Source organism: Calonectris borealis, chromosome 9 (genome assembly GCF_964195595.1).
Source record: "Calonectris borealis chromosome 9, bCalBor7.hap1.2, whole genome shotgun sequence".
NCBI lineage: Eukaryota > Metazoa > Chordata > Aves > Procellariiformes > Procellariidae > Calonectris > Calonectris borealis.
Window position 1 is genome coordinate 13,947,196 of NC_134320.1, and position 21,490 is coordinate 13,968,685.

Here is a 21,490-nt window from a genome sequence, read left to right on the forward strand (position 1 = left end):
AACAACTCAGTCCTTCAAATCATGAAATACCATCGAAAACTTCTGTCCTACTTCTGACACAAGACATCATGACATGTCATGTATGACATATATTTCAAAATGCTTCTAACATCAAACACCTGGGCCAGCAAATTCAGTTATTAAGTTTACGGACCTGGTTCTGATCTCACACTAACACGTGTACAATTATTTTACAGTGATGTAAAACAGAATTAGTAAACTGCTTACAAGGATAGCCTAAGGAAACACTTTGCTGTATTAAGTTTCATGTGAATTACAAAACTAAAAGTAAACAATCAATTTTTTACTTTTTTGCAGAAAAAAGGTTTAAAAAAATTACAAAAGCAATTCTATCAGACACTGATTATTTTTTGCACAGCTGATTTCAGCGAGAACCCCTAATGGGCTTATTCAGTTGTCCTGGTTTCAGCTGGGATAGAGATAATTTTCTTCCTAGCAGCTGGTATAGTGCTGTGTTTTGGATTTAGTAGAGAATAATGTTGATAACACATTGATGTTTTAGTTGTTGCTAAGTTGTGTTTACCCTAGCCAAGGACTTTTCAGCTTCCCATGCTCTGTCAGGTGCACAAGAAGCTGGGAGAGTGCATAGCCAGGACAGCTAACCCAACTGGCCAAAGGGGTATTCCATACCATATGATGTCATGCTCAGTATATAAACCAGGGGGAGTTGGCTAGGGAACAGCCATCGCTGCTCGGGGACTGGCTGGCCATCGGTCAGCGAGCAATTGCATTGTGCATCACTTATTTTGTATATTCTATCATCATTATTATTATTATTTTCCCTTCCTTTTCTGTTCTATTAAACTGCCTTTATCTCAATTGACGAATTTTACTTTTTTTTTTTTTGATTCTCTCCTCCATCCCACTGCTGGGGGGCAGTGAGTGAGCGGCTGTGTGGTGTTTGGCCGCCTGCCGGGTTAAACCACAACATCAGTACATTAACGCTTAGATCCACAGGTACAGAATTAACTCTCAGGGGAATGGCACTTAAATGCCAAACCTACTTTGGTTTAACATTTTTCTGTCTTTTTTCCTTACAGTTTGTTTGCATTAATTACAAATACTGCATATCTCAGCTTTAAAAACATTCTTGCAGTTACATTGCAAGAATCAGTACTACCACCAAAAAGGACTCCCCACCCCACCCCACCCCACCCCCTTTTTCCCCCATGTCTATTTTCTAAGAAAATCCACAGTGGATCAATAAATTTGCAACTTGTCCAAGAAGGAACCCTGGAATACTTTCAAAGGGCAGACCATAACAGCTGATGAGCCAACCACTAAAATAAAGGGGGTTTCTTCACAACTGTCCTATAAATTTGAATATAATGTTTTAAGCCAAGGCAGAGTTCTACTGTTTAGCCTTAAACTATTAAGGAAATTGGTCTGCAACTACTTTATACTCCATTAGAAAAATAGTCATGTGTTTTAAAAGAAATTATATAGTAATCCACAGTATCTTTAATTTTGGTTCAAGCAGAAACAGAATTAAATGATCAAATATGTCAACTGTATGATTTGTCAATAGTCTAAATATTTCAACAATTAGTAAGTACCTAGGTTTCTGCAGTCTCAGTGCTCAGTTGGAAGCAATATCATTAAAATATTATATTAAAAAAAGGCATACAGGCATGCACACACACTGAGAACATGAAGAAGCCAGATTACTCTAATCATCAAATAAAAGACTTACTCTGTTTCTTTAGTGGACTTGTCATTTGTTTGTTTTTCATTTGTTTGTTTTTCCTTCTGCTACAAATTGTAAAAGGAATTCTAGCTCCTGGAAAAAAAGATATCTAGGATGACACTGTGACTTTACATATTTAGTCTCCTTGTGACCAGTATAATCCATATTTTGAAAACTGAATTCACCTTAAGGAAATACTTCCAGAAGCAGTTCTATTAAACCACCTAAAGCCACTTGTGGTGTCAGGCTGTGCTTGCATGCACGTATTCCTTGATGATTAAGTGTCATTTATTCTCTAGAGGTACAACATTCCCACACATACAGACACATTCCTGTTACTGATCTGTTCGGTAAAGTTGAGTTTTATGCTGAGGGAACCACTCTTTATGTTTAAATTAAGAGGAAACAAAAATATTCTTCACCTTCAAACTTGTTTGCCTTGCAACTGGTCCCTCCAAAACTATAAAAACTGACATTATAAGTGAAAACAAAAATGCCCTTATTGCGACCATACTTATTCTTCATGACAAGGGAATTCACTTGAGCAGCATGTCAAGTAATTTATATTTCAGACTAGCAGCTCTACACAAATGGAAAGATACTGCTTTTGATTACACAATTTAATAGTACTAATTCAACAGACAAACTAAACACTTCCCCATGAAGAGACGGAGTCACTTTTGCTTAAGTAAGCAGCAGTGAGGGAAAAAGCCAAGAACTCAGACACAAATCATGACTCTCCAAAATATGCCACCAACATAAAGAAAACTTTGAGAAATAATCTGTTAGTTTAGATCCTTGCCAGGAACACGTTTCACACAAAACCCCCCTAGCTCAGACAACCATGGTGGTCATTCCACTGTACTTCTACACTGCAATTTACAGCATCAAATATTGATGATAAATGTCACATCTGTGGTTTTTTTTCCTGTTTCAATTAGCAATGCATTTTACGGTCAAAGCTGCAGTGATCCTATCCAACCCCACTGCATATCACAGAGAGAAACAATGTCACATCCACCACTGTGGTCTACCTCCACAGCCCAATTAGTCCCTCCACCTAAGGAAAGAAAGAAAAGCCTGGCCAAAAAAACTCTAAAGTACTTTTTTTTTTTTACTTTGCAACAGAGACTGGCATTGTGCAGCCTCTAAACCAGGTGCTACGAAGAACTCAGACTGCCATCTTTGGGTGTATTCAAGGACAAGTATTTTCAAGGGAAAAATATGTGATGGAAGAACAACTTTGCTGCTTTGCACCTCCACAGCCATGTTCACTTACATTTAACTAATTTCCAAACACACACACCCCCCACTACACACTGTTTCATTTGTTATTCACCATTTATTTCAAAGCTGGAGCCTAAAGATATCTACGCGAGTGACCATTACCCACCCGAAGTGGTGCACATTGATGCTACACACACTCCTAAATACTGCCCGGGGAGTCAGGATGATGGTGTCCCCGGGGCAGGGGTAACCCACACACTGTCTCCTGCTGGGTCGGGTCCAGGGTACGTCACTCTGTGCCTTTACCCCTCAGCTGTAAGAGGCGGGTGGCAGCTTTTTTGTACAGTCCTCACAAAAAGGGCACAAAATTCCCAAGGGACCTAGAGGAGGTTTTTCCCCCACACAGGTTTATGCAGCAGTTTTAGACACTCTGGTGACAAGATGGGACAAAAGCAGCATCAGCAAAGAAGCAAGAAACAGAAAATTGGGCAGAGAGATGGAGGCAGGCGTAGAGTGCTGTACTTACGGCCTCTCCTCCACCAAGCAGGCCGACTCCTTCAGTACTTCTAATAAGTGTGTCAGGATGGCCGACGACCAAACTCCATGTTTGTGCACTACAGGTGCCTCAGAGGGAAAGGCCTATCCATCGCTCTCTGTCACTCACAGCGACCATTTTGGCTGAGCCCAAAAAAGCCAACAGAAATGGCAGTAGTACACGCTGTACCTCCAGGCGAGTCCTTGCACAGCTAGCCCAGTCAGCAATTACTGCTTGAAGCATTTGTGACCAGCATTGGGCAGACGCCGGGGTGGAGGAAAGGCAGGCTCAGAGCGTCCCGCAGCCTGCCGGGCTGCCTGCGCCTCCCGGCCGGGCTGGCTCTGGAAAGCCACCCGCGCTGCTGGGGCCCTCTCCGCCACAAACCCCTCCCGACCCACCCTCCCACCCCTCACATTTCAGGAGCGCGTGCAGACAGCAACGAACCATGGGGCCCGCCTCAAAACCTGCCCGTCTGCCGCCGTTACAACCCACGGCCCCAACACCTCAGCGCAGCCGCGCTCCAGCCGGCCAAGTCCCCACAGCTGCTCTGGGGAACAGACTCAAAGGCAGCAAAGCCATCTCCCATGCAAACAGCTAATTAATAAAACATTTTAGGTGGTAACATCATTTACGTCTGTTGCCAAGAGCAGTGTCTGCTTCTACCACAACTGTCTTTTCCACTCACTCCCCGCGCGTCCTGGGCTGCAGTGCGCGATAAGCAACATGCGTGCAGCAAGTACGGTGCAGCGGAAATATTTTAACACTGTTGTTTTAACATAGAAACTTTTGTATCTTCACCATACAGGAGTCGGTGTTTCAGAGCTCAACAGTGCTCTTCTCTGTGATTGCTTGAAACACAAAGCTGAGGCAAAGGAGCACGGGAGGGATTTCTGCAAATACGGTTTGCCACAGGGCCGCGCTGACCACTCATTGCTCAAGCAACAGGCAGTTCTCTTGCCATAACTTTTCCAAGCCCTTCCGAGTAAAGCAGTAAAGCCTTATTAAGAAATAAAGATGCAGCTCGGCAGTCACTTTTAGGCACTCTTGTTACAACTGATTTCTGAAGCAAGCAACGCTAATGGACCACTTTAAAATCTGACAGGGTTTGCATACTGCTTTACACCACGTTGTACAAAGTGTCAAGAGATTAGAAATTAAAAACCAGATTTCTACAACTGGAGGCACACTAAGGTCTGCCCCTCTTCAAGCAATACAGCACAGACCCAGGGAAAACATTTAAGGGTTAAAACTGGATTAAAAACAAGTAACACAGCAGGCAATCTCTGGGGTCACGAAACCACTCAAGGAATGGTTTCAACTCAGCAGAGCCCGCTACAATTCAGGCTACTAATGTTTAAAGTAAAAAGAATTAAGATTTTTAATTCTTAATTAATAATTAAGAACACCTATATAAAATGCACCAGTGCCTTCTAGCACTGTAATTTGTGTAGCATCATTTTTATTATTTATATAGATGTAGCAGCCTATTTTGTTTGCTGAATCATACAGTGCTGTCCGGACTACATCTACATACTCTTTGCTTTTCACACCTCTGAACACCAGCAGGATTAAAGAAAAATCCTTACCATGCCAGCTATAAACTTATATCAGCTTTAGCTCCCACAACTCAAGTATGTGCTTAAAAAAAAGCATTATTTGAATAGATATTTTTGAGAAAATATAACTGTGATTGCAATAACTGATTTCCAAAGGAGCTTGACTTACAATCTCACTGCCCTGACTACAGGCACAGGAGCTCAACATTTTACTCAAAACATGCCCCCGTAGGCTGCACCTCCGCGGGACAGTGAAGGCTGCACGGTAATGCTCACATGCCCCTGACAGACGGCGAGCTACAGTGCACACCACAACCTTCAGCAAAATCCTCTGAACGACTAAAAGCAGCAAAGCATTAAGAAAACTGGAAACGAGAAGCTCACTGAGTAGTCTGGTACTCATCAACAGCTTTTTTTTTTTTTTTTTAAACACTAGTTATCAACCAAGTCAGCAGTTTTCCTATCAAAATTAGAACTTACTGACAAAACTTGCTTCTCAAAAAAAGGAGCTTCCTTCTGCACACCAGAAGAAAATTAAGCTAGATATTAAAAATAACTTGATTACACTCTTGAGTAAACAAGCCAAGAAATGAAACTATTTTGGATTTCATGTGGTAATAATCTAGTGGGATGAAATACCTTTGTATACCTAAAATAGAAATCTGAAGTACAGATTCTAAAACAGTGTTACAGCAAGAAATGTTTTGGCATATAGTTGGACATACATGTGCTTGGACACCTCTCTCTGAGGGAATTTCCTGTATACATTCCTTTATTTTACATGCTGAAGATAAAATTTCTATCTTCTGGCTCCTTGAAACTAAAGTGACTACAAAACGCAACGAGCAACAAAGCAAGCAAGCCTCTGAGGGACGGGAAGGGGCACTGAAGTCTCCAGCTGACTTTTGCATGAAGCAGGAAACTTCATCAGCAGTTACTACTGTTTAGGGAAGAAGCGAATGACGCTACGCTTTTCCCAGCCTCGGAAAAACATGTTCATCAACACCTTGTCTCAGGGAAAGGGAAGAAAAGCGGGGGGGAAGGAGAAAGTCAGGGAGACTCACTTCCCATTAAGGAATCTTCTTCTTTTTCAAGCGCAGTTATGCATTTATTTCTGTATGATTCACTCCGGCGGGTTAAAGCACCTTCAGCCAAGCGGTTCCTCTCGGGAGCAACCTGGGGAGCCCTTCCCCGGCCGGCGCCACAGCCCCCTCCCGCACCGCCGAGCCCGCTCCGGTGCCCAGAGCGGCATTTTGAAGTGCGGGGCGGAGGAGGGGGGGTGGGGTGGGGGAGGAAGCATAAATCGGGAAAGCGGCGGCTCCCAGCCTCTGCATAGGAGACGGGAGGGTTTTCCCTTCCTGGCGGACGTTACCGAGCCGGGAGGCACAAAGGCGCCGGTACCGCCCGGCCGGCAGCGCATCCCCGCCGCGGCCGCCCTCACCGCCCCCAAACACACCTCCCACAGGCCGCGGCACCGCGGGGGACCGCGCCGCGGGGCCCCGCCATCGCACCCCCAACCCCCGCACCGCCCCGCGCCTCACCTGCGGGGCCGCGGCCGGGCCCGGGGTGCCGCTCCGCCGCCGCCGGCAGCGCCAGAGCCAGCAGCAGCGGCAGGAGGAGGCGCGGCGGCCGGGCGCCGCTCCACGCCATCTTCCCCCTCGCCACCCGCCGGCCTGCCGCCGCTCCCCGAGCCGCCAGCCCCCGAGAGCGGGGGGGGGGAAGGGGGCGGGGGTGGAAAACGAGGGAAAAACCGGTGTCTGGGGAGCCGCCGCGCCCGGGGTGCCGCTCCTCCTCCGCAGCGGGCAGGAGCGAAGGGCGCTGCCGCCCGCCCCGGGCTTTATACGGCGGTGGGAGGACCCGGTAGCGAGGGCGCCCGGCGGCGCAACAGGAGCTGCTTGTGGCCGCTGCGCCCGGGTGCACGCTGTCGCCGCCGCCGCCGCCGCTGCTGCCGCCGCCGCCGCCGCCGCCGGGGGAGGGGCGGGCGGCCAAGCCCTGCCTCGGCCTCCGCCGCCCGGGCCGCCGCCGTAGGTGCGCGGCGCTGCACACTCCCGCCCGCCGCCGCGGGGATGAGCGGGGCGGGCGGCGCGCCCGGGAGTGTGGCCCGAGCAGCTGGCCCGGGTCGAGTCTGGCTCGGCCCAGCGCCGTGCCTCCGCTCCCGGTACCTGCCCGGCTGTGGGGCCGAGCTGGCGTTAGCGACCGGCTCCTGGAAACGTTCTCGACGGTGCTGGCAACACGGGGAATTGTACTTACCTCCCCCTCAAACCGTTTCGTCAGTGGTTTCGCTGGCCGCCATTACATCCCGATAAACGTATTCCTGAAAATTTAATGCTGTTCGGGAGATTGTGAGCAACTGAAGCCGTTGAAGCAACAAAAAACAATCTAACCCTTTCGCATATGGGCGTAGCAGTATTGCCATCGGGACCGCACTGCGCATCCGATCTGCTTGCGAACGACATACCTGTCAAACACTCCATCATTTTATCATTCAGGTTTCCATAAAGGAACACAGTTCATTTGCCTAATCTTAACACACAAAACTATTACATTTTTATCATTAAAGAAACACCAAACAAATCACCAAATTACCGAAGGCGAGCACGGTGATGATGAAGGAGATGTGCTGGCCCACCTCCACTCTTTTTCATGTTGTGATACAAGTATATTTGAAAAATGCTGTAAACAACAGCTTAAATGTTTAAAAGTCATGTAAAATTATAAAAGCAGATGGCAGCCTATTGGAATCATTGTGGATTTACACCTTGGAAATATTATTTGAGGACCAAAGGCATAATCCAAAACAAAAATTAGTGCTGAAGGCAGGATTCATGTATTTGAGATCCATCTATATAATCGTCAAATAGGCACCTCATTTTTTATCCTAAATGTCTCTATGGGCCTAACAGATGTGCTTTTTTGGAGCCACATTGGAAAGAAAAAAGAGGGAAAGAAGGGAAAACTTGACCTTGGCTACTGCAAGCGTAAGAACTGCATGCTTTTGTTTGGAACGCAGAGCAGAAATCAGAGCTTGCATTACATGCCCAGATGCTTTTATGGTTAATTGGGAGAGCTCATTCTTTCTGGACCAGGCAGCACACACAGCAGGGAGGGAGGTAGAGCAAACCAAAGAAAAAAACTGGGTCCTCGGTCCCAGGGAGCTCCTAGGAGAGAGAAGGCCGAGGAAAGCAGCAGTTGGGAAATACTGAAAATGCATTCATGCAATGATGAAGCTGCAGCTGCCAACTGTAGGAGAAACAGAAAAGACCCTCCAGTTCTTGGGCAATTACTCATGACCTACTTTCTCCTGCCACCTCTGTCAGGCACGCAGTGATTCACCAGACAGCAAATATCTTTTGAATGCAGACCGTATGACCACATTTATGCACATATCCATAGACGGCCTCTGCTCACTCTTCCAAGACCCAGCGCTACTGCTGCTGATCAACTTACGTAGGTACATAGACTGCGTTAGCTGAAAGCGAGCAATGCCATCACTGCGATGATACTGCAGGTACCTCCATCTTCATTTTTTTTAAAAACAAGTTCAAGATTTCAAATAAGAAATTGGGCCTATGAAAAATGAAGATGGAAAAAGTAGTTACTATATAACAGCTATAGTTTTAAGGTAGAAAACAGGTAAACAAGCATTTCAAAAGAGCTCCTCAACAGATCAAACCTCACCTCAGATCCAGAACAGCTTAACAGTAACACTTGTACTTGGAGATACAAAGAAACAGTAATTACAAAGCTGAAAAAATAAGAACTCATCAAGAAGGAATTAAATCACAAGAGACATGTAGAACACGCTTGATACCATCAACCATGAAAGAAATGACAGATTACTTCAATAAAGTCTGAGGGGAAAAAGACAGGACTGTTGGGCATCATTTCAGCATACCATGGAGATGACGTCACGGCTCCCACGGACAGGACAGGAAGCAGACGATGCTTCAGCCCTGAGAATTGAGAGTAGAATCAGCAGCTGTCACGTACATCCACAGTGCTCTGAGAAATCACAGCCCGGGACCTCACCTCTGTCAGAAGCAGCAGCCAGTTTCACCAGAGACTAATACACAGGTCCTGAAACAGCACTGTTAGGTGGAAACCAACAGGCGTAAAGAGGAGGGAACATCCAAGAGAAATCCTAAGAGGCATTTTGTTATCAAAAAGTACATGTAAACAGTAGCAGGGAAGAATGAAAAGAGTTAGTGAAAGAAGGCTGTAAATGTGCAATAATAAAAGAAAAGAAAATAGCTGGCAAAGAGAGATATCTAATGTATGAGGAAAATGGGTTGAGAGAACTGTGGTATAAACACAGCTCATACCTTTAAGTGCAAGCCCAGACTTTGACTAGAAACTTTTATATTTTCTTGTCATTTTCCTTGGTCTCTTGAAAGCTAATTTCATTTTCAACTGTTCTTAGAAAATGCAAGCTTTGCCCCCAGAGAGAAAACAGAGCTGAAAGCTACCCAAAACACTGCTTTCAAAGTGACAGATGTGGCCAAGACATCTCCTATCCCCAGAGGCTTCACTCGGACACTGGCCGATGGAAAGGAAAATGCTTGTGAAACTTCAGAACTGAGCTCCGCCAGCTGCGCGGTGCCCAAGGGCTCTGGCTCGCCCTGCCTTCACAGACGCTTGGGTTAGAAATGCTGCTTTTGTCCAGAAATACCAACTTCAAGGCCTGAACTGGCAGCTGGTGGTTAGCAAGGTCTTCAGCTGGTGCTGTTGCAAGCTGCTTCAGTACTGTGTTACTGTTATAGTGTATTCAGCACTTAAATCCCTGAACTACTACGTAGGAACTTACCCTCAAATCAAAATAATTTAAATAATAACATAGTGTGTAATGTAACATGCATGTATGCACGTCATACTACAGAGGTTAACTCTGGAAACAATTCCTACAAATGTCCTAAGAAACAATTTCATGCTGACAACATTTTCAACATTCACAGTTGTCACTATTTGCTACTTTGACTTTTGACTTTATCAAGCCTTCTTCATAAAGAATAAAACCTTCCTTTTCCTCTGCAACAAGGCAATTTCTTCACAAGAAATTACTCAGTTTGGTTAAGTAGGCAGGGAGGAGGCGAGAGAGTTCATTACTGTTAGTTGTGGGGCTCTGAACATGGAACCCAAGGACTTTTCTTGTCCTACAACTCCAGCAATAGGGAGCAAAACCAGAAAGGGAGCAACTGCAAGCAGTCCTCACTTCAGAAAGTCACTATGAAAAGAGTTTTTCTGTAACCTCACAATCAGTCGCCAAACTAATTTTTTTTTTCAGAGCCAGTGCATTTTCAACAGATCAGCAATAATATCTAGAATTCAGCGGGCAGATATTTGGGCAAAATTCTACAGGACCTCTGCAGGAAACAATAGCTTCCTGAATTGTCAGTAACCTCCATTCCTTCAGTGCCTTTTCCTCAGATGTCTAGATAGTTCTTTTGCAGTCTCAGTAACTCCCTGTCTGTATTTGCCTATCCCTGCCTCCTTTTCCCTGTCTCTTTCCTAATTGTCTGTAAGAAATCATCATGGGGTTGGCAACTTCCATCTTCCCCAAACCACCAACAATTTTATATTTCAAAATGCATATAGCTGGTGCCACGTAGAATGGAAACAGACACAGTTCATTGCATCGCCAGCCCGTCACTGCAGCCAGATGGAGCTAGGTCCTGTCATAGGAATCTGCCTCCTAAACTACGGAAGCTTCTTATAAGAGACCTTTTTCACATCCGCTAACTACTCTTCATTTCACTGTCTTTAAGAAGAACACAGTCTGTGCTCCTGCTTTGCTTTGCCTGTCCTTGAACTCACCTCACCTTGCATCTAGGCCTCAAAATCTCTTTTTTTATTCTGGAGCCCCACTAGAATACCTTTTCCACAGATGCCAAAATGGAGCACTGTTGGTCACATGAACTTCCTTCCCTACTCTTGCAATACTGAAATTGTTCATTATACAGTAATAGAACCAAAAGAAAAGAAAAATAACAGGATTGGTCTGTGGAAAGCCATGGGACAGAAGGAGTTGTCAACAATTCACCAGCAGCAGTATTCCAAGAATTTAAAAAAAAAAATCATCATGCAAGCATCCTAAGTACCTTACCTCAATAAAGATCATAAAGAGTTTTCTAACAGATAATGAATTTGACATATAACAGTCAAAAGTCTATTTTGTTTGGGCAAAAGTCAGTAATTCCCCATGTATTTTCAATAGCAGCAGTCATTAATCATTTGTTATGAAGAACAAATTAATTCCTCTCCCATTCTATCCTAGCTTGTCCCCTCAAATATCTTTCTAGTTTCGTAAAATTTGTCCTCTGTTTATGTTACAGAGGTAATTCCATAGCCCTGTGATTTCACTGCCTGGGTCAAGTGCATAGAAACTATAGAATTAAACAGAAGTTTTTGGCTTCATGTGGTTATATCACTGATCTAATTTATTATATCAAAGTAGTAACCCTGAGTTTAGCTTTGAGGTTAGACTAGTAAAACACCTTTGAGTTAGTAAGTCATACTTATTTCTTCCAGTTAAATGCTTTACCTTGTGTAATTCCTAAAAAGAAAATACTGGTTTTGAATTATAAATTCAACACATATCAGTATTTTACATGAGTCAGGGGTAGGTGAAAACAGAAGTTTGTTATTACAGAATAATACCAATAGAAATTAACATTCCAAAGTAATAGAAAGCTTAAAAATTCCTTTTCAGTCATAGGAAAAAATGCTCTTCAGATGTTTAGATGCTTGTGGCTGTTTTAATTTGACCTCAAGCCAATGAAACACTAGAACTAAACTAGAATTAAAAAAAAAAGAAGTATGTATATTTTTTGCAAAAATACATCAATATGAATGTAAAGGCCCATCTGGCAATAATACGGCATTAAAATGTGCATCACATTGCCTGACTTAGTATGTGTATGCGAGCTTTTAATAAGGGCCTCTTAAGTACTTCAACCCTAATAAGAAGTCTTCCATAGACATTTTATTTCCAAGGAATCGGGCTAAATGTTACTGACAGTCTACCTCGCTGTCTGAAAATAGTTTCTCTTTGGTTGCCTCCCTTTAATTTATCCTCAACTTCAATAAGAACATTTATTTGAGTTACCACCCCAGTCTTGTTATTATGGGTGCAATCCAGCCCATTGCCGAGATGTGCTGAGCACTCCCTAGGGGTGCTGAGACCCCACCGATTTCAGCGGATGCTCAGCGCCCATCGCTATTGAGCTCTGAGCGAATCCTTTGGGCTATAGTCATAGTTTCTTTCCCAAGCCACCCAATCAGAAATCACTTTGCTTCATTCACTCATTTATAATTACAGCTATAAACAGCCCATACGAGCAAAAGATTAATAGTGTTAGCAAGCATTTCCAGGGTATAATCAGCTGTCATCCCATAATTACTCAAAAGATTGAATGAGTGGCTTTGAAATTACAAGGAAAGTTGCATTCCGTTACTGAGAATGAGCAGCAAGACACGAGTGCCCATGAAAAGCCGTGCTAAGTTTTTGTCTGTGGTCCATCCTTCGGCATTTATGACGATTGCTCCAGCCTCAAGGTCCTATTCTGCACTACAGAAGTCAGTGAGCATCATAAGAGAATAAATCCTGTTGACCTGGCCTTAAACCAGATGCTTTAGACCTCCATCACTGCTTCTAGTGGACACAAAGATCTGATCCCCATTTTTGGCTTTCATTGCATTCATTTTTACGTGATTTATATAGGCACAAGAAACTGGGAATTAAATCCTGCAGAGTGTATCTTGTAAACCCTGCTGATCAGGGTTGATCTTGTAAAGATTTCAGTCCCATCACCCAGTGAACTATAAAATGCTTCCCAGAGCCTCAAATGAGAGGTGTTGAAACGGACAATTAATCACAATGACTAATTTAAAGTCTTGCTTTTGTTATACTTTAGGGATGCAGAAAAGAATATAATGGAAAAGGAACTGACATTCAAGAACACTGGCTGAAAGAAAAATAATTTTAAACATTTACTGCGAGATTAATAGGAACTAGTGGAAAAGTGTGTTTATGAAGTTGTCTGAAGCTGGGAGTCTGTGCGAGTGTTTGTGTCTGTGTCAACAAAGCATCGTAATGTAAAAATGTTCCTCTGAAGTAAGCCTGTGGTATTAAACAGACTGAAGCGTGTCACATGTATGACCAACAGAGGAGGGGAGGTCAGTATGTGTTTTACAATAGTTACCCTAAAGCCTACTTTTTTTGTGATTTCAGAAGCCTAGTGGAGACTCCTTAGAGTGGCAATTTGGGAAAACCGCTGGAGCAGAGAAGCATGTCCCACAAGTATTCCCCTACGGGAAGACATCAGATTTCGTATTCTCTGTTACTGGAATGGTTTTGGTTGAAGTTTCTTTTCCTGCCCCCTGCTCTGGGAGTTTTACGACTGTTCTGCTTGTCCACAATGATCTCATTCTCTCCAGCTGACTTGTATAAGGTAAATAGAAACTGCTGTCTGACAAAACCTAATTTTGACAGGTAGGTCTTTTTAGTAATCGAGTTTGATTTATAACAAAATTGCCATTAAATTAGTCTTATTTCCTACTTCCTGTATGATCTAAATGAGGGATCCCAGATGGCCCCAGAACAACTTCTGGCAGCATTTCTGGAGCACTGGATTCGAGAGAGAAAGAAGGGAGATGGGTTGGCCATTATTTTGCTGCTGCTGAAGTCCCCTTGCACAGAACTTTCCAACTTCCACTTTTCAGCAGGCATTGTGTGAAAGAGCAACTAGCGGAAAGGTGAGGAAAGGCTAAGAGCCACAGATCTTACTTAATTTAGTGCTTCTCTGGTTGGTCAAAATATCATATAGCTTTGCAGTACCTAACTATTTTGCCTCTTGACAAGAAAACCTTTTACAGGGAAAAAGAGGTGGCAGCCAATAAAAACAAGGCGTGGAAAGTAAAAATACTATCTTTAAATGAACAGTTAAATACAGTTGAGGTTGTGAGCAGTGTCCCTGACACAAGCAAGAAAGCAAGAAAATCTCATGACTGAATCAGTAGGAGAATGTGCTTTCAAGCTTAGAAACATTTAGGAGCTAAACACTGCCTTTGAGGTTTTTTTTCTTATCCTCTTCTCCATCTTGCATTTCATGTGCACATAGTTTCATTTGGTAAAAAGGGACGTGAAGGGAGGTTATGTTCAGATTACTACTAGAAACTTTCTCTGCAGAGCAGGGGTCACAACTGTTAACCCACGCTAGTGTACTTAAGCACTTAACGCAGTGACTGGTAGGGAAGTGTGAGAGCGGAACAGAGTCGGACCTTTAACACGAAAATGGCCAGGTGTTACTGAAGCAATCAAAAAGTTTTAGGTTTCGGGCTGTGTACTGTGAAAGTGAAATGCATTCAGGCTGGATGCTTCTTCTCGATTGTACTTCTTAGGCTAGTGAGCAAAAGCACGCATGCCTTTTTTCAAGGCTGGGAGCTTGACTGTTCTCAGCTTACATGGGAAGGGGCACAGAGGAGGCAAGCTTTGAATAGCAGCATAGTTTTGATAAATGTGATCCACTCTGCATTCAAGACAACTCACCTATCTGCTGTTCAGGGAATGACTGGAATAAATCGAGAACTTCCACTAGATAGATCCTCAAGAGGGCTCTTCTCAAAAGGTTTAGAAATTTAATTCTTTTTTAGCACATCACTCAATAGAAGCCAGAAGGATGGCTACTTTGAATCTTTGAAATAATTTCGCAGGGACTGCAGTTTGTGCTTCTTTGGTTTGGATGCTCAGGAAGATGAAGTCTCTAGCTAATTCTGATGACTTGTCAAGGTTGGCAAAACCTGACATTGGCAGTACATCTTGCTCCTGTAGTCTGGGCATTAGGAGGGTAGTTTCAGAGGTGATTTGGCTACTTCTCTTCCAGATAATCTGAAGCCTGTACTGTTCAAGGCAACATAGAGATTGATTCTACATTAGGGAATGTGATAGAATGAAATTCCTTCCTATTTAAAGAAAACTGAACAAACTTACTTTATATATTGGAAGAAGGCAGCAACCTCCTCCAGAATGGGGAGGAACATCATGATGAATAAATAGCAGGAGTCACAGGTAGCCCAGCAGCGCTCCAGCACTGTGAATGGCTGCTCATAAAATCCCAAGCAGAATTAAGAGAGTGGCCAAAATTGCACATAGCCTAAGCATCACATGCTGATGAGCCTGGGTCACTGTCATCTTCTGCTCTTCCCTCTTCCTTAGTCTTTCTTCACTCCATCAAGAGGATATGCGTAGTATATAAGGCTGTAGCCAAAATCACTTTCGTAGGGTTTAGAAGAGTAGAAATCACAATACTTAACCTAATAGTGTCCTCAGATAAACTGTGCAGGCAGCCTCTGTTCCAGGGTACCTAAAGGAGGAGGGAAACTTGGTAGGCATAGAGCACACATCCCCAGGATGCTCCTAGTAAATGGCCAGGTAAAAGCCATCCTGTTGTCATAGCAAAGAAAAGGGATAGACACAAGTCCCCTTTCCTTGCATCCCTGTACCAATGTAAGGATATTCTTGCCTTTGAGATACATATTAACAACGTTCTTTGATGTAGCCAGAAAGAAATAAGGTAAACCTAATAGCCTCTGTATCTGACTCTGGCAGGCAGCTACCCAGCAAATTATCACCTCTGCAAAACCCTTACTTGCAGGAAATCTTATTAATGTGGCTGTCTCATTGTGCTTACGTTCTGCCTGCTAGAATTCAGAATTCTGCTGAAATAAGGCCTGCAGAACTCACTGTGGCTCAGCTGTAATGCTCCCCACATGCAATGGGGAAATATCAATATTACTTATTCTTGCATTCAGGTTCCCAAATTGGGATTTGTACACCTGATTCAGGAAATAAAAATCAGTAATACTACTCTTATTACTCTGCTTGGAAAGGCTATGTAAACATTTGTGTTAAGCTACTAAGTTGTTTCTATCTGGATAGATTTGATACAAATTGTAAACAAAAAATATCCTTTACACCAGTCATTTTCATATTATTTCCCTTTCACATATCCTCGTTTTCAAGATGCTGCTTCTTCACTTTTTCTACCAAAATATGCTTATGCAATGTAGCCAGAGCCATATTAGTACTGTATGAGCCTAGTCTGAGCATAAAAACTCCACAGGTCCATACATAGTTCATTCTCTGTGTTTCATGACAGGGACATGTGACTGTCTTTAGCTCAGTCCCCTTTCTTTGTGTATAACCTTTTGTTCTGACAGCTCTGCGTGGAGATGACTCAACCGTCTCTAAGTCCACCAGTCTGCTCCAACCTAGAACAGTGCTCAGAAACATCAACACGCCTTTCCAGCCCTTTGGTAAACGCACTCAGCCATGAGTACAACGTTTCCAGTCATGTGGCCTTCAACTTTTTTTCAAGATCCTTTTGAAGTTGTTGGTTCGTGAGATGCAAGAATCAGATCCCAAGACTGTGGATCACTTAATCCTCTCAACTTTGCATGTATTTTTACACTACCTAAACTGAACGCAGATCGAGGGAGTTGTTGGGTCAGACCTCTGGAGGTTAGTGCCATCTGAAAGATTTCAAGCTGCCAGATAACATAAAAGCCATGGTTCTCAAAATAGTGTCCACGAAAGTAATTTTGAAATTGTACTGTGTGCAAGAAACTAGGAACTACTACAAATGTTACTAGTTTCTCATCCAAAGGCAAGGCAATTTTTTTTTCAACCTTGCCTTCCTAAATAGCACATCCATATTATAAATACCTTTGGAAGTTTTTCAATATAAAAAGTGTTTAGTGAACATCTTTCCTCAGACAGGAACATTAAGTAATCCCAGTAGATTATTATTAATTTGATTTTATTATTGCTATCAGTTTGGTAAATTTGGTATTGTTTGACTGCAGAGGAGCATCAGACACATTGTGCACAGCATTGTAGTGACAGTCTGCAAAAGGTACCGAGCACCACCCGGGCTAGCAGGGGTCTAGCAATCTGAATGATGGTGTTGAGATTATTATTAAATATTTAGTGAGCCATCAGGACTCCTCAAATCGCTATATAAACGTGGTGTGAGGTGTTAGTATTGCCAGAGGCTATTCATGTTACCCAGTTTCAGCCCCCTAGAGATAATAGTGATAACCACCCCAGATTTCCAACCCAAAGAAATCACTTGCTCCCAAAACAAAATGTAATCTTTAAATTTGACCATGCTTGAAGTAGCTACCAAAGCCAGAGAGAGCACTGTAATGCAATTTCCAAAGGAAAACAAAGACAAGATAAAGGCAGAAAAAATTCCCCTCTAAATCACAGAAATTCAAGAAAACTCATACATCGCTAAAGCCAGGCTTCTGCAAAATCTCAATCGCAGCCTCTTTCTCTTCTTGGTACTTTGTGTGCCTTTTTCCAAATCAGTGTCAGAGAGGATGGAGATTCTTGTTGTTTTAGTAAGAGTAGGCCATTTAATCCTGCTCTTCATATCTTCCTTCAGCTGTTCGTGAGCAGCCCAGCTTGCTGTATATCAATATGCATTTGTTCTGTTGAATGATTACAAATAATTCTCTAGTTCTCAAACATAATTCTAGCGGTTTATTCCCCTTATGCTCTAGGACTATAATTGACACAGCTGAGTATAAGCTTCCATAAACAAACACTGTGCATTTGAACTCAACTGCACGTAGGCCATCCACACACTTTTTCCACTCTGGCTGTTTCTCCCTGCAGCCAATTGGGGAAGATGTTTTGGCGATGACTCCGCTGTAGATTACTCCACATCAGACTGATTGGAGTAAGGAAAAAGCTACTGGTTAAATATCCATGATCTTCAGCCGGCATGCCAAGAGCCTCAGACGAGATGCCGTCCCTCTCTTTTGAAAAGAATCGGCGCGCTCGGGCTGACCTTCAAAGCTGAGCTCTGTTTGCGGGAGAGTGTACTCTTCACCTCTCAAAAGACAGGGTCCTTACTGCAGCACTTGAAATTTTACTGGCTGTGTTTGCTTTTCATATAGTGCAGACAGGGGATATTAGGCAGGGATTTGCTTTACAATCACCATTTATATCATTTACACTTTTTCTTTTCTTCCCAGAGAAAGCCTAACCTTTTTCTCATGGAATTTCTCTGAAGTGAGTCACAGAAGTCAACTGTTGCCCAGGCACTTACAGGAAAGATGGATTTACATTTTATGTGCATTTTTAGGAACACTCTTCTGTCACACCATACATCTCAATGACTAAATTAGGTCATTCCTTTGCTTTTTCCCTCTTTGCATTGTAGCGGAAAACAGACATGATTTATCAGTCTGTCATTATAGAGGAGGCTTGATTCCAAGTTTGTCCATTCATTTGTCCACACAAAACTCAATCTGTGATTCCCATCATTTTGAGGCTCCATAACTGGAGAGCATGACTGGGCAGAGAAAGGCTTTGATACTTCGGTGATTCAACATTTAAAAAACACCTAATTTACATGATGGATGGATGACAGCAAGGAAGCAGCATCTCTCTGTGACGTGGTCTCCCCTTAACCGAAAAATATTTGGCAGTCAGCAAAGATTCAGAAAACAGGTACTAGCAAATATGCTTTGTTTCTCCATGTGTGCTGTGCCTGAGGTGGCTGTTCATGACAAGGCACTGGGGGACAGCTTTTGTCACTGGCAACAGGACCTACAGCCACTCTGCACAGCTTGGTCCTCCCCAGCTGCCGCAAGATTATGCCCTATAGCAGTGCTATAGGGAACCTTGTGCCTTTTCAGTGATGATAGAGGAAGCGATAATTTGTGTGAATGCTTTTCAGCAGCCTTCTACAGATTTTAAACTTATGGAATGAATTCTTAATCTTGCACTAAAACTCATTCAGGAGTTGTATATGTAAACTTTTAAACCAAAGTAAACTTTTGCACTAGTCGTCTGCTCCATTATTAGCAAGGAACTGGTGGAACTTAGAGGAAATTTAGTTACTGCTCCACAGGCACAGAAATCTCCAGTAAACATGGCGTTGTCTAACTAAATCTAATACAATCATTAATTCAAGTATCATTATTCAGAGAATTCCATCATATATGAAAATATAAAAACCTTAAGCACAAAATTGCTAGATTAACAGGAATATCTTCATAATTCTACCTGGCTGCTTTTTTTTCTTTCTTTTGGGAGAAAAAAATTATAGTTCTTATATTTTAATGTGAGAGGAGACATTTGATCAGCTGTTCTGACCGGAACGTCACACTCATTGCATTCCTCTTATGTATCGTCATATTACAGCCAAGAACATGGGTTAGATTAAAACATTTTGGTCCTCAGCAGAGTAAACTGTTGACGCCATGCTGACAGCCTGTTAACAGCAACCAGCTATTAGTGGAATTGCTGAGGGAGTTTGTAGGAAGGCATTTGCAAATGCTTTACCAATACAGATTTACCGCAGCAGCAAAACGGACAGCAAAAAGTTGTGGCCTGGGTGGATATGCCATATTCTTCCTCCTAGCCAAAGAAAAAGCACTTGAATCAATATGAATTGCAGGTAGATAGCTCAGGTGGAGCAGAGTGTGACGGGAAGGGATGAAGTTTCAGGAATTGCAACAGTTTTCCGTGTACCTGTAATCAGGCAAGCACTCATCATGCTCTCTTATCCAGTCACTCCAGGCTCCAGCTTGATCATGCTGAGATTTCAAGCCCTGATATTTTTAGCACCCTTCTCTTTCTTTTTTTTTCCATTGTCAGCAGGTATGTTTGTATTTTTAAATGGTCAAGCTCTAATCTTAAATGTACATTAACCAAAAATCCCCTCATCTGTACCTGGATAGAAATACTGATGTGGCTGGATCTGAGCTGAGACGCAGAGATTTATCAGTGGTGCTAGGTGCCCTCTGGACCAGGCAGCTAATTGCCTTTGACTTTGCCGAGCTTTGGCTCAATAGGATTTTGAAGTCAAATGTATTTCATAGATGTTTACACCTCATTACATCTTTTTGAAAAGATAAAAACTTGACTAGTGCGTATTTCTGTTCGCAAATTCAGCTTGAGTTTATCTGATGGTGAAAGCTTTTGCTAAATTTCACCACATAATTACTGAAGCGCAAATCCCCAGGAAAAACAATTTGCTGTAAAGATTTCGTATTTGCAGCTTAAGAGGCGTTGATTAGTTATGTTTTACTCTGGCACCACATTGTAGTAGCTCCCTTAAAGCATACATAACCACTGACATTTTTATAATTTATTTTTCATTACTTTTCTTTAATATGCGCTTTTGTACAAATATTTCCCTCAACTAAACTTATTGCTTAGAAAGTTGAACACCATAAATGGAGCACAAAGAATGTACATAAATTTAGTTGATTTATTCAACAGAGATTTTACCTTCCTCTCTCTTGCTTTCTTCTCTACCACTGAAATATTAATTATTTGCTCTTTTCCTTTTTTTTTCCTTGTTTCTTTTTTTTCCATGGAAAAACGTGTGCTGCAACACACAGGTAAGTTCTTGTTCATTTCAATGGCTGGCTTTAATTCTTGGTGCATTTTAATATTAGCTCACTACCTCTCATGGCCTTTCTAAAGTTTGTTCAGTGGAAAAAGAGGACAGGGCACAGTAAGCCCTTGTCTGTGTTGGACAACTTTGTTTGTATTTCTTTTCTATCCTAATCTGGCAACAAGCAGAATACGGACATAAACAGAGTGCCGGCAAGCTCAGCCTCAGTCCACTGAGAGACCTATATTTTCCAGGAGCCACAAATTCTGCTGCCTGAAAAATGAGAAATTTGCTGACACAAGAAAGCAGTATGCCTTGGTTTCATTGCACAGCCATACTCAGTGGGATAAAAAATAGTTTTATACCAGTTAAAAAGTTTTATACCAGTTAAAAAGCAGGAGTTGCAGGAATAAAAGAAGACAGGATTTAGCTGATGAAGTGTAGGTCTCTGGCAAATGTACACAACCCTTGCAGTATTAGGATTCCTTTTGTTCAAATTCCCCAGGGCAAGTGTTGCTCCGTGTCATACTGCGTGGCTGGAGGGAGCCACAGTAAAACCAGGAGACAGAGCCTGAGCTGGGGGGATTGGGAAAGATCATAAAGAACTGAAGGAACAACTTACAGAATGTAAAGACTCTTGGAGTGAGCTCATCGGTGAGCTCACACTGACAGCTCAGTTGTATAGCACGGTATAACTAAATAGAAAGTGGACCAGCACAAAGCACTGCTTGTGCAAGTGCAGATACTTTGGGAGGTGGTGCTGTTCTAACTCTGCCAAAAAAAATCCCAACGCTCAGGAGGAACTGTACACTTACTCAAGAGGGACTATATTTCAGAGCAGGAACATGCAACCAGGATCTCAAGTACAGAACACTGTTGCACTGACGTGGTACATAATACCAGCCGCAAAGTCAAGGCAGCCCCAAGGTCTTTAGTGTCTTCAGGGTCAAAATTTATGACTGAGTCGCTTAAATTAGCAGGTTACCTTTTCTCTGGCTATATCTTTAATTATAGCCTTCACCATAAACCCAGCTTCCCCAGTTTGCGTAGG

The 21,490-nt window shown here is 42.9% G+C and overlaps 1 protein-coding gene across 2 annotated transcripts in view; it reads right to left on the reverse strand.

Annotated features, from left to right (window-relative positions):
* Nucleotides 1-6,837, reverse strand: part of PLOD2 (procollagen-lysine,2-oxoglutarate 5-dioxygenase 2) — a 59,465-nt gene extending 52,628 nt beyond the window's left edge. Inside the window, exon 1 of one of the 2 annotated variants that reach the window (XM_075158331.1) lies at nucleotides 6,568-6,830. In XM_075158331.1, coding sequence (XP_075014432.1) covers nucleotides 6,568-6,676 — 109 coding nt within the window. In that variant the 5' untranslated portion in view covers nucleotides 6,677-6,830. Of the gene's footprint in view, nucleotides 1-6,567 lie in introns of both variants that reach the window. The other variant, XM_075158332.1, reaches the window with a different exon arrangement.
* Nucleotides 6,838-21,490: the final 14,653 nt, after the last annotated feature.